General features: G+C 39.8%; 1 protein-coding gene across 2 annotated transcripts in view; it reads left to right on the top strand.

Annotated features, from left to right (window-relative positions):
• Positions 1-13,147, top strand: part of ZDHHC9 (zinc finger DHHC-type containing 9) — a 39,188-nt gene extending 26,041 nt beyond the window's left edge. For both annotated transcript variants that reach the window (XM_023517358.1, XM_023517359.1), the window contains 6 exons: positions 3,508-3,645; positions 4,551-4,599; positions 5,348-5,450; positions 6,473-6,576; positions 6,977-7,073; positions 11,597-13,147. In XM_023517358.1, the coding sequence (XP_023373126.1) occupies positions 3,508-3,645; positions 4,551-4,599; positions 5,348-5,450; positions 6,473-6,576; positions 6,977-7,073; positions 11,597-11,713 (608 nt within the window). In that variant the 3' untranslated portion in view covers positions 11,714-13,147. The remainder of the gene's footprint in view (positions 1-3,507; positions 3,646-4,550; positions 4,600-5,347; positions 5,451-6,472; positions 6,577-6,976; positions 7,074-11,596) is intronic.
• The last annotated feature ends 400 nt before the right edge of the window (positions 13,148-13,547 follow it).

Genomic DNA, 13,547 nt, shown 5'->3' with positions numbered 1-13,547 from the left:
AAAAAAAAAAAAAAAGGCTTGGCAACTGTACTCCCAGCCACATACACCAAGGCATGGGAGTTCAAACCCTGACCGAGCCTGCTAAACAACAATGACAACAACAACAACAAAATAGCTGGGTGTTGTGGTGGGTATAGTCGCAGCTACTTGGGAGGCTGAGTCAAGAGAATCGCTTAGGCCCAAGAGTTTTTTCTTTTTTCGGAGACAGAGTCTTGTTTATGTCGCCCTCGGTAGAGTGCCGTAGTATCATGGCTCACAGCAACCTCAAACTCTTGGGCTGAAGTGATTATCTTGCCTCAGCCTCCCAAGTAACTGGGACTACAGGTGCCTGCCACAATGCCTGGCTATTTTTTTGTTACAGTTGTCATTGTTGTTTAGCTGGCCCAGACCAGGTTCAAACCCACCAGCCTCAGAGTATGTGGCTGGTGCCCTAACCACTGTTACAGGTACTGAGCCTAAGCCCAAGAGTTTGAGGTTGCTATGAGCTATGATGCCATAGCACTGTACTGAGGGTGACATAGTGAGACTCTGTTTCACATAAAGTAAAATAAAATAAAATAAAATAAACCAATACCCCAAAGAATTGAAAACAGGGACTTAAAACATGTTTGTACACCATGTTTGTACATCATTATTCACAATGGCCAAAAGGTGGAAACAACCCAAGTGTCTATGTACAGATGAACTGATAAACAAAATGCAGTATATACATATAATAGAATATTATTTAGTCATAAAAAGGAAGTAAAAACATGGATGAACCTTGAAAATGTACTTTATGACCAGCCATGGTGGCTTACGCCTTCATCCTAGCACTCTGGAAGGCCAAGATGGGTGGATTGCTTGAGCTCAGGAGTTTGAGACCAGCCTGAGCAAGAGCAAGACCCTGACTCTACTAAAGATAGAAAAACTAGCTGAAAGTAGTGATGTGCGCCTGTAGTCCCAAGGTACTTGGGAGGCTGAGGCAAGATGATTGATGGCTCAAGCCCAAGAGTTTGAGGTTGCTGTGAACTGTGATGCCATGGTAGTCTACCCAGGCTGACAGAATAGGACTCTGTCTCAAAAAAAAAAAAAAAATTAAAAATTTAAAAAAGAAAACAAAAAAGAAAACATGCTATGTGAAAAGAGCCAGACAAATACTGTATGATTCTACTTATGTGAAATATCCAAGACAGGGAAATCCACAAGGAAAAATAATTAAGGTTGCCAAGGGCTGGAGGAACAGGAAAGTTACTGTTTAATGGGTATAGAGATTCTATTTGGGGTAACGAAAAAGTTTTGGAAATAGTGGTGGTGGTTCCAAAATTGTGAATGTAATCAATGCCACTGAGTTGTATGGTTAAAATGGCAAATTGCATGTTATATGTATTTTTTACCACAATAACAAATGAATGAAAATATAGAGCTTAAAATTCCTGTGTACATCTCTATTTCCTTGTGAGAAAACACTGAAAATGGACTTAATTCTGCCATACAGGTATAAGCATTAAAGACTCTTGATACTGCCAAATTGCTTTCTGAAATTGCTTTCTCAATTTTTACTCCCATAAGCAGAATATTAGAGTGTCTGTTTTACCTTATCTTCACTAGCACTAGATATTATTATATTTTGATAGGCAAAAAGTATCAAAGTATGTTATTGTTTTACTACTATTGCATTAAATTATTAGGAAGTGTGGAAAAATGAAGTATATATGTATATGATATTCATTAACTGTTTTGCCCTATGTTTTTGGTTTGCTTTTTGTTTTGTTTTATGTACTGTTGACCCTTGAACAACATGAGCATGAACTGCTGGGGTTCACTTATATGTAAGGTTTTTCCCCAATAAATGCAGTTGGCTTTCCCTATTGGCAGTTCTACATCTGCAACCAAATACAGATAGAAAATATAGTCGTCCCTGAGTATCTATAGGGTATTATTTCTAGACTACCCAAATCTGCCCATATTTAAGTCCCCTAGTTGATCCTTTAGAATTTGTGGGCCCAAAGTCACCGTTCCATATATGCAGGTTTCACATCCCAAGGATACTGTATTTTCTTTTCTTTTCCCTTTTTGTTAAGAGAAAGTGTCTCACTCTGTCACCCATTCTGGAGTACAGTGTTGGGATCATAGCTTATTGTAACTTCAAATTCCTGGGCTCAAATGATCCTCATACCTCAGCCTCCTGAGTAGCTAGGCCTACAGGTGTACACCATGGTACCCTGCTAAGTTTTAATTTTTTTATAGAGACAGGGTCGCACTATATTGCTCTGTCTCATCCTGGCCTCAAGTAAGCCTCTCACCTTGTTCTCCCAAGGTGCTGGGATTATAGGAGTGAGCCACCATGCCAGGCCTTTTGTGGTATTTTAATTAATTTTTATTTTTTTCTTACCTAGTTGTGAATTAATTTTTATGGTATTTTTAATATGCTCAAAATATTTTTATAAAGTTTATGGGGTCAAATCTATTTTTCTTTGTCATTTGTGTTTTCTTCCATTACTTTTATGCCATGAAAGCCGTTCTGCATACAGAAGATAAATGTTATGTTTATTCTTTCTAATTATTTTATGGTTTCACTTTGGTTTTGCCTTTAACTCTTTAATTCATCTAGAATTAATTTTGACAAATAATGTGAGCATAAAAAAATCTAATGTTCATTTTCTACCAAATAGCCAATTGTCTCATAATTGTTTATGGAATAATCTTTCATCTCTGAATTTGTAATGCTGAGTTTATCAGAAAGTTAATTCTTATGTATTCTAGAGGCTGTCTTTTCCTGTTCCATTGAGCTATGCTGCATCATTTAAAAAGTATTGTAGTTTTAAATTTTTAATAGCTGGGGTTAAGAAAAACTATACTACTCATTTTCAAAATTTCCTTGGCTAGGCTGAGTGCCCCTAGCACAGTGTTTACATCGCCAGCCACATACACTGAGGCTGGTGGGTTTGAACCCAGCCCAGGCCAGCTAAAAAACAACCATGACAACTGCAACAAAAAATAGCTGGGCATTGTGGTGGACACCTGTAGTTCCAGCTACCTGAGAGGCTGAGGCAAGAGAATTGCTTAAGCCCAAGAGTTGGAGGTTGCTGTGAGCTGTGACACCACAGCACTCTACCAAGAGCAACATAGTGAGACTCTGTCTCAAAAAAATTTTTTTTCCTTAGCTAATTTCACCTATTTATTCTCCCTGAACTTAGTAGGCCCACCTACTAAGATTTTTATTTGGAAAAGCAATTTCTGTGCTATTTACTTGCAGAGTGAGGCAAATCATTTAACCCCTCAGTGCCTTAGTTTCTTCATCTATAAAATAAGGAAAAGCATATCTCCTGCCCAACTTCTAGAGTAATTGTAGGGATTAAGTGAGAGGTTATGAAAATATTTTGAAAAGGTAAAAAATAGAAACCCATGTTTTTTACAACTGAAATAGGCAGTGACTCTGGAGGTCTTTGAATTAGGTATTAGAGGGATGGCAGGGTTGCTCTTTATTCGAGGCTTTGGCACTGGACTTTCTCTTTCTTTTCACAGAGCGCTTCGACCATCACTGCCCCTGGGTGGGGAATTGTGTTGGAAAGAGGAACTACCGCTACTTCTACCTCTTCATCCTCTCTCTCTCCCTCCTCACAATCTATGTCTTCGCCTTCAACATCGTCTATGTGGCCCTCAGTGAGTATGGAGGACACTGTCTGTTGTTGGAGTGGGGGTGGGGGAAGACTTTAGGACAGCTTAGGGTGGGTTGAGTTTCCTGCTGGGGCTTTTACCAATGGGAAGGCACCTTAGGACTGCTTAGAAATGAGCACTGCTATCTGATCTTGAGTAGGGCTACAAACCTCAGCTCATATCAGTAAGAATTTGCTGAGTATATTGGCCTCCCCTGGTCATCTGCTGGGAGCTGGGGGCATAATTACTTGTCTATAGCCAGAGTACTGGGCATTTATGAGGTGTCCCCAAAGGTTGGGGTTATATTTTGGCTCTGCACATCCTCTCTTCTGTCTTGTAAGACCTGCCTTTATGCTATGGGGTAGGAAGGGTTTTGCCTGAGAAATGTCTTTTAGTAGCTCTTTATCTACTTTAGGAGATAGAAAATACAAACTCACATATGTGCACATGCACACACACATATACACAACAAATAGCAGTCAGATGTGCAGTTAAGAGAGTGGTAATCAAGACAGCTTCTTGGGAAGAAAGGAGTTCTGAGCTGGACTTTGAACATTGGAGGGGGCACATATTGGTGAGGAAAGAGGATTGTTCTTGGTCATTTCTGATTTCTTTCATCTGTGAATATCCCTTTGCATGTCCATAGTTGGGGGCTGGGGAAGAGGGAAAGGAGCCTGGTGCTTGGCTTCTGCCTGACTGTAGTTTGGGCCTGGTCCTGCACTGGAAATGAGAACTCTTTGAGACTACCAGCCTCGAGGTGAGATTCTTCACCCTTGCCTGTGGGACAGATTATCTCTTGTTAGTGTGTAACATGGGCCAGAGAGGGAAGGAAGTGAGTAGGCACTAGGATAGTGTGTAGTTTTGACTAAAGTCACTAATTTTTCTCTCTACTCCTCCTTCCAATTTCACAGAATCTTTGAAAATTGGCTTCCTAGAGACGTTGAAAGAAACTCCTGGAACATATCCTCCCTTGGCAGTATGTCCCTGTGAAGCCTTCCTAAACTACTTTCCAGCATGCTTTCTCCCCACAATTCTCTGGCCATCTAGTTTTTCAGACATCAGCAAGTGCCAAGGTCTAAAATAAAGAAAATGTGGTCTTAACAGTAGCAACAAGAATGGAGGAAGGCCAGGGCTTAAAGGGATATCTTTCTCTCACCCTCTTCTTGGCTGCCTCCCTCCTAAGTCCTTGTGATCCCAGGCTCAGCTCAGTCTTCTCCAGTGGGCTGTACTTTGCCTTGATATACCTCTATGTCACTGGACACCCTGCCTTCTTGTTACAGCTAAAACTTATTTTGGACAGTGGCTTTATTTCTATAAAGGAGATTCAGATGAAATTTCTATAAATCACATCACATTTTTCATTTATTTATTTTTTGATGGAATTTGCATTGACAGTGATGGCCAATATTTTTTAGCTTGGGCCTCTCCTGAACATCCTTTTTAAAGAACCAATGATGAATGAACAGGCAAACACCTAAATACACTACAGATGCTAGAGATCTAGTCACAATGAATAAATAGAAATCCTTTACCTTTCATAAGGATCTATCCAGTGAGTTTGGAATTCATCTGTTGATATATCTAGATTCTTGGATTTTTATGATACACATTCCAAAAAGTAAAGGTTGTATGACTGGTACCATGAATATGGGCTGAGGCATTGAGTCCTCCGGTGTGGCTTCTTCAATGTTCCTTAACCTCACCTCACTGTTCTAGAAGTCCTCATTTGCTTCTTTACTCTCTGGTCCGTCGTGGGATTGACTGGATTTCACACTTTCCTTGTGGCTCTCAACCAGACAACAAATGAAGATGTGAGTCAACTTTCTCTTCTCCTCACTGTATATTCTTCTAATAAGCCTGTTGTCTTACTACCTGCTAGAGAACTGTGTCTATCTTTGCTTTTAAAAAGTACCAATTCACATTCATTGTAGAAAATCAGAAAATACAGATAAGCAAAAAAGAAAAATTAAGTTCCTTTTACTTTACCTCCAAGATACCACCTTTGTTAAATGGTATGATATATATGGTCTCTTCTGGACTTGTCTAGATTGTTTCCATGTTTGTATGTTTATATTATATGTTTTTTTGGGGGGGTACAATGTGCTGGTTTTATATACAATTTGAAATATTTTCATCAAACTGGTTAACATAGCCTTCATGGCATTTTTTTAGTTATTGTGTTAAGACATTTATGTTCTATACCTAATAAATTTCACATGTACCCTTGTAAGATGCACCATAGGTATGGTCCCACCAATTACTTTCCCTCCACCCATCCTCCCAATATTATGTGTTTTTAAATGAAAATAATACATATTACATAGTTATCTGCTTTTTTTTATTGTATCATGAACATTTTTCCACAGGTATGTATTTTTTATTGTGATAAAATATACACAATATAAAATGTGCCATCTTAACTATTTTTAAATCTGCAGTTCGATCTGGTAATCAGTGGGGTAAAAGAAGTCTCGGCCAGATTGCCTTCACATCCTAAATATATAGTTCAGTAGTGTTCAGTACATTCACATTGTTGTGAAAACATTGCCACCATCCACCTCAAGAACTTTTTCATTATCCCATCCTGCATATATTTCTTCAATGTAATTTTTTAAGAGTTTTAATTTATTATTTTATTTTATTATTATGATGTTCTAGTGATTGGATCTCTCTCTGGGTCACCTAGGCTGGAGTGGGTGGCATGATCATAGTGCACTGTGGCCTTGAACTCCTGGGCTCAGGCAATCTTCCTGCTTCACGCTTCCTAGTAGCTGGGACTTCAATCAGCTTCTCAACATATATTTTAATGTTAGCCTTGGCTTTTATCTTGTAGATCAAAGGATCATGGACAGGGAAGAATCGTGTCCAGAATCCCTACAGCCATGGCAATATTGTGAAGAACTGCTGTGAAGTGCTTTGTGGCCCTTTGCCTCCCAGGTACTCAGGGGACTAAAAGGTCATGGAACTCTTGGGATGAGCAGCCCAACTTTATCCTGTTACCTGGTCTGATGTATTCTTCTGAATGGTGTCAGATAGGTCTGCCCAAAGCTTGTCATTTGGTACCATGTCTACATGGACTACATAGACCATGGGGTGGTTGTATGGAAGAGATGATCTTTCATTCTTATTTCATGTGTTTGTTCCCTGATAATTGTGGTATTCCCTGGTTTCTGGAAGAAAAAGTGAATGGAAGATAGGAGGTGTATGCTAGGATCAGGCTATATTGCCAAAGAATAGGTTTATGTTTTCTAATCTACACAGCAAAGTTCAGGGGGCTGGATGTGTGGGATGGGGGTGAATACCAAATCCTTTGTTAATGCTCCTGTCTTTCCTTCAGTGTCCTGGATCGAAGGGGTATTTTGCCACTGGAGGAAAGTGGAAGTCGACCTCCTAGTACTCAAGAGACCAGTAGCAGCCTCTTGCCACAAAGCCCGGTCAGTGTTTCTGACTTAAGGTTGAGTTGGTGATAGAGAGGGTGGAGGCTAACTTTATATCTTGGAAATACATTAGAAACTCCATAGTTGACCAGATCTGTAGTTGACTACTTCCCTACATTTATCACCTTCTTAAATTGACCTAATTTTCATGGACTGGACATGTACCATATGGATGTATCAGTACAGTAGGCCTAGGTCCTTATGGTGACTACCTTGGTATGGTGACCAGTTTTTTACAGTCCCTTGGGTGGTCAATTTACAGAGGTTCTACTGTATAATTAGGCAATTTTGTATCCTAATCACCTTGTATCCAAGCTTCCCTGTCTTGGTTTCTGCCCTAACATTGTCTTCAGATCTTTGTGACCTTGAGGTAGATTATGATTTATTTGTATCTGTGGCATGTATTGCAGAGTTACTCAATGCCAGCTACTGTGCTAGGTACTGGGGTTCACACAAAGGAACATGGCAAATGATGCCCCTGCTCTCAAGAAGCTCATTGTCTAGTGAACATTAAAGCTAAGAAAACAGGCCATTGTTCAACACTGTTAAAAGTGCCTTGATGAGGGAAGCATAAAATGCTCCATGAGCAAAGGTAGAAGGGTCAGGGGATTGTGTTGAAGTTAGTGATTTGGTAACCTTAGTAACCTTAGAAGGGGGCTTCCTCACTGGAAAATGCAGATGTTGAAACTCTCTCAGCTGTCCTGCTCAAGATATGCTTTATAAAGTATTTTCCTAAAAAGTTCTTATTTGAACATTCTTTTAAAAAAATTAAGGTTTATTGAGATATAATTCACATACCATATGATCCCTATTTAAAATAATTCGCTGGTTTGTAATACATTCAGAGTTGTATAATCATCGCAACAATCAATTTTAAAACATTTTTGTTACTCTCCCTCACAAAAAAACCCTGTATCCATTAACAATCACTCTCCTTTTTCCCTCAACTCCCCCAGCCCCATCTCTAACAACTTCTAATCTGCTTTCTTTTGCCATAGATTTGCCTTTTCTGAACATTTCTTACAAATGGTATCATACACTATGTGGTCTTTTGCAACTGGCTCCTTTCACTTAACATTTTCAAGGTTCAATCATGTTGTGGCACGTAGCAGTACTTGATTCCTTTATACACATATGGCCTAATAATATATTATTATATGGATACCACATTTTATTTAATCCATTCATCAGTTGATGGACATTTGGGTTGTTTCCTGCTTTTGGTTTTCATGAATGATGCAGTTGTGTACATTCATGTACATGTTTTTGCATGGAGATATGTTTTCATTTCTCTTGGCTGTATACCTAGGTGTGGAATTGCTGGGTCATATGATAACTCTGTGTCTAACTTTCTGAGGAACTGTTGGACTGTTTTACATCCCACTAACAGTGTATGAGGGTTCCAGTTTCTTTACATCCTCAGCCATGCTTACTGTCTGTCATTTTGATTTTAGCCATCTTGGTGTGATGTGGTATCCCATTGTAGTTTTGATTTGCATTTCCCTGATGACTAGTGATGTTGGACATCTTTTCATGTGCTTATTGACCATTTATTTATATGTTTTATTTGGATAAGTGTCTATTCCAAGCCTTTGTCCATTTCTTTTTTTTTTATTAAGTCAAATACATATAGATCATGAATACATTCATGCATATGTGGGGTACAATGTGCTGATTTTTTTAATACAATATAACGTGGTTACATTAAACCAATCAACATAGCTTTCACCTCATTTACTTGATTATTGTGCCAAAACATCTATGTTCTACATTTCACAGATTTGACTTGTACCCTTGTCATATGTTCCATAGGTGTGATCCCTCCTTTTACCCTCCTTCTGTCGAACCTCCTCCCTCCCCTCCTACTCCATTTCTTAATTGGGTTATTTATCTTTTTATTATTGAGTTGTAAGAATTAATCATACAGGCTCGGCGCCTGTGGCTTAAGTGGCTAAGGCGCCAGCCATGTACACCTGAGCTGGCGGATTCGAATCCAGCCCAGGCCCGCCAAAACAACAATGACGGCTGCAACCAAAAAAAAAAAAATAGCCGGGCACTGTGGCGGGCTCCTGTTATCCCAGCTACTTGGGAGGTGGAGGCAGGAGACTCTCTTAAGCCCAGGAGTTGGAGGTTGCTGTGCGCTGTGATGCCATGGAACTCTATCCAGGGTGATAGCTTGAGGCTCTATCTCAAAAAAAAAAAAAGAATTATTCATACAATTTGTATAAGTCCCTTACCAGATATGATTTAAAAATATTTTATCCTACTTTATTTTCTTTTTTTTTTTTTTTTGAGACAGAGTCTCACTTTGTCACCCTTGGTAGAGTGCCATGGCATCACAGCTCACAGCAACATCAAACTCTTGGGCTTAAGTGATTCTCTTGCCTCAGCGTCCCAAGTAGATGGAACTACAGGCACCTGCCCCAGCACCTGGCTATTTTTGGAGACAAGGTCTTGCTCTGGCTCAGGCTGGCTTCAAACTCATGAGCTCAGTCAATCCACCTGCCTCAGCTTCCCAGTGCTGGGATTATAGGCATGAGCCACTGTGCCTGGCCCACTTCTCCCACTTTCCTGATGGTGTCGTTTGAAGCAAAAAATTTTAAAATTTTGATGTGGCCCACTTCATCTATTTTTTTTTCTTTTGTTGTTTGTGCTTTTGGTATCATAAATGTTATCTAAGAAATAATTGCCTAATCCAAAGTCATGAAGATTTATGCCTCTGTTTTCTTGTAAGAGTTTTATAGTTTTAGCTTTTACACTTAGCTCTTTCATCCATTTTGAGTTAATTTTTATATATGGTGTGAGGTAAGGGGTGTTTACATTCTTTCTTTGCCTGGTACAGCAGGTGTTGCTATATCATTTGTTGAAAAGACTATTCTTTTTCCATAGAATTGTCTTGGTACCCTTGTTGAAAATAAATTGACTATAAATGTGGGAGTTTGTTTCTAGACTCTCAATTCTCTTCTCTTGATCAGTATGTCTGCTCTTATGCCAGTACCACACCATTTTTATGACTTTAGCATTGTAGTAAGTTTTGAAATTAAGAGATTTCAGTACTCCAACTTTATACTTATTTTTCACAGTTGTTTTGGCTATTCTGGGTCCCTTGAATTTTCATATGAATCTTAGGATCAGCTTGTTAATTTCTGCAAAGAAGCCAGCTGGAAATTTGATGGGGATTACATTGAAACTATAGATCAATTTGGGGAATATTGCCATCCTAACAAGATTAAGTCTTCTGAGACATTAACATGGGCTATCTTTTCACCTATCTAATTCTTCTATATTTTCTTTCAATGGTATTTCGTAGTTTTCAGGATGTAAGTTTTATACTACTTTTTTATATTTATTCATTAACTATTTTATTCATTTTGATGCTATTATAAATTAAATTGTTTTTTTAAATTTCATTTTAGATTGTTTATTGGGAATGTATAGAAATATAGTTGCTTTTTATTTATTTATCTTATACTCTGAAACCTTGCCTAACTTGTTTATTAGTACTAGTAGAGTTTTAGTAGATTGGAACTTTGTTTTAAAATAGAATCCTACATATTTTTCTGATAGGGTCTCCCTTTATCACTCAGACTGCAATGTAGTGGCCCAGTGATAGCTCACTGCAACCTCAAATTCCTGGGCTTAAGCAATCCTCCTGCCTCAGCCTCCTAAGTAGCTGGGACTACAGGTGCATGCCACCATGTCTGGCTAATTTTTATATTTTTAGTAGAGATGGAGATCTTGTTTTGCTCAGGCTGGTCTTGAACTCTTGACCTCAAATGTTCCCACACCTTGGTCTCCTAGAGTGCTAGCTAGGATTATAGGCTTGAGCCACTGCACCTGGCCTAGAATCCTACATTTAAGTGATTGCTTTTTGGAAGGTAGATAATTGTTCTTTCTCTACTTTGCCTTTCCTAGATTTTGAATTTTCTTTTTGAAGTACAGAAATCCATGTTTATATGTATTATTGTTATAATTTTGGATATCACTTTTTGTGATGAGTCTGGTCTTAAATCATAACAATCTAGGTTAGTGATTCTCGGCTGAGTGTGGGGGAGGGTGGTATTTTAGAATCACTTAGGGTCATTTTCCACCCACATATGAATATCTAAACATTATGTCTTACCTTCTTTGGCTTACAGTCACTATTCTAGTGATGTATATGTTAGGGTAGAAACAGGATTGAGAACCTTTGGATCAGGCCTTGTTAGACAAGTACATATGATATTTTATTCTGATGGATGGTAGAGGACCTGTGAAGTTGTTTGTGATCTCTTGTTATCATCATGAGTAATAATGGAAAATCTATCTACAGCAGACAGGTAAGGACAGAAGTCAAATAAACTTCACTTGCATTTTGCTGAGAAGATGATAGCCTGGTCTTGGTTCTGGGTGTCAGTGGCTGCATATCTGTAGCATGTGTGGCTGAGGGATTCAGAGGAAGAGTTCAGTGTCTGTGGATTATCCTTATTTGGATTTTGAGGGAGAGCTTCATGTTAAATTTGCTATCTTTTCCTTCTCAGGCCCCAACAGAACATTCAAACTCAAATGAGATGCCGGAGGACACCAGCACTCCAGAAGAGATGCCACCACCAGAGCCCCCAGAGCCACCACAGGAGGCAACTGAAGCTGAGAAGTAGCCTGTCTATGGAAGAGACTTTTGTTTGTGTTTAATTAGGGCTATGAGAGATTTCAGATGAGACGATAAACCTGAGACAGAGAGCAAGTAAAATGTCCCTTTTACTATTTTTCTTTGGTCTTTATTCACCCAATTGCACACTGGCATTTTCTTGCTGCAAGCTTGTTAAAACTTCTGGACTCAAGGCAGTAGCAGAAGATGTCAGTCACATCTGGTAACTGGAAAAATGGGTCTCTTGGTCCCTGACACTAGTTTTCTATGGCCTTGGCCACAGGGTCTCCTTAGACTCCCCTCTCTTCCTTCTAAATCCTATCTCTTGTGCTTGGGTCATTGGTCTCATTCTGGAGTTAAAGGTTGAGACTGGCTCAAATCCTCCCAAGCTGCTGCATGTCTGGAGTCTAGAGGCAATCACAGAGACCTCTGGCCAGAGGATCCTAGCTGGGTTCTTGGGGCCTTCAGAATTAAAGAGGATGGCAAGTGGGGTTAGAAGATTCTCCTGGCAACCAAGTGCCACCATTGCCAGCTTATCCTTTAGGAATGGGGCAGGTAATTTCCACTGGTATTTATTCGTGTAGATTCTCCTTTGTCTTCCGACCACTTTCTAACACTCAAGCCCACTCTTTTCCCATTAGATATATGTAAGTAGTTGTAGTAGAAATAGTAATTTACATTTCTCATAGACTACCCAGAAACTTTTTAATACCTGTGCCATTCTCAGTAAGAATTTATGAGATGCCAACAGCATAGCCCCTCATGCTCTCTGTCTCATTTCCCTCTTTTTCTCATTAGCCCCTTTTAATTTGTTTTCCTTTCTCCTCTTGCTCTCATTGGGAGCAGGAATGGCAGTAATAAAAGTCAGCACTTTGGTGATTTCTTTTCCTTAGAGGAAGCTCAAGTGCTCACTTACACACTACTCCCTTCAAACTCCCTGTGTGTGGCCTGCAGAGGCCCTGAATGCACAAATGGGGAAACCAATGCACAGAGAGGCTCTCCTCTCCTCTCCCCTCCCCCAGTGTTCCCTCAACAACAAGAACAACAACAAAAGGCTAACCAATACTTCCATTAAGCCTCGGCTGAGTAAGTGAAGGCCCAGCACTGCTGCCCTTCCGGGTAACCCACTCCAAGGCCTCAGCCCACCGTGGACTATGGTAACCACACCAGGGGCTTCCTCCAAGCCCCACTCTTCCAGCACTTCCACCGGCAGAGTCCCAGAGCCACTTCACCCTGGGGGTGGGCTGCAGCCCACCGTCAGCTCTGCTCAGGACCTGCTCTATTTCAGGGAAGAAGATTTATGTATTATATGTGGCTATATTTCCTAGAGCACCTGTGTTTTTCTCTTTCTAAGCCAGGGTTCTGTCTGGATGACTTATGGGGGGGGAATGTAAACCAGAAATTTTAATCTATTTGAAGGCAATTAAACTGTGTCTAATGCAAACTGCCTGCCTCCTCCTTCCCCCTTCCATATCAAGAATGTGTTTGTGTACAGGGTGAGGGCGGGGGTTGGAAAGGGTTGCTTGTTACTACCCATACTTCCATTTTCCAGGGTACCCTTGGGTTGGAAAGAGAGCTCTCAAACTCTCCATTGATCTATACCATATTCTAGGCTGAAGTTTGTCTTATTCTGGACTATGAAGAAAGAACTTTCAAAGCAATATACAGTGTAAAGAAGATCGGGAGGAGGGTATAGGGATTACATTTACTTAGGGAACAAGCTCTATATTAGGATATTGTTTTCAAGAAGATGGATGCTGTTAATTACAAATGAGTCTTGGTTATTAAAGAAGGCTCATCAGGGCCTCCCCTTGGAAATATTTGGTTAATGGTCTTTTACAAGT

This window comes from Otolemur garnettii, unplaced genomic scaffold, assembly GCF_000181295.1.
Source record: "Otolemur garnettii isolate 467f Iridium unplaced genomic scaffold, OtoGar3 scaffold00109, whole genome shotgun sequence".
Lineage (NCBI taxonomy): Eukaryota > Metazoa > Chordata > Mammalia > Primates > Galagidae > Otolemur > Otolemur garnettii.
Note: the sequence above shows the minus strand (reverse complement) of the source record. Positions and strands in the feature narration are given on the sequence as shown.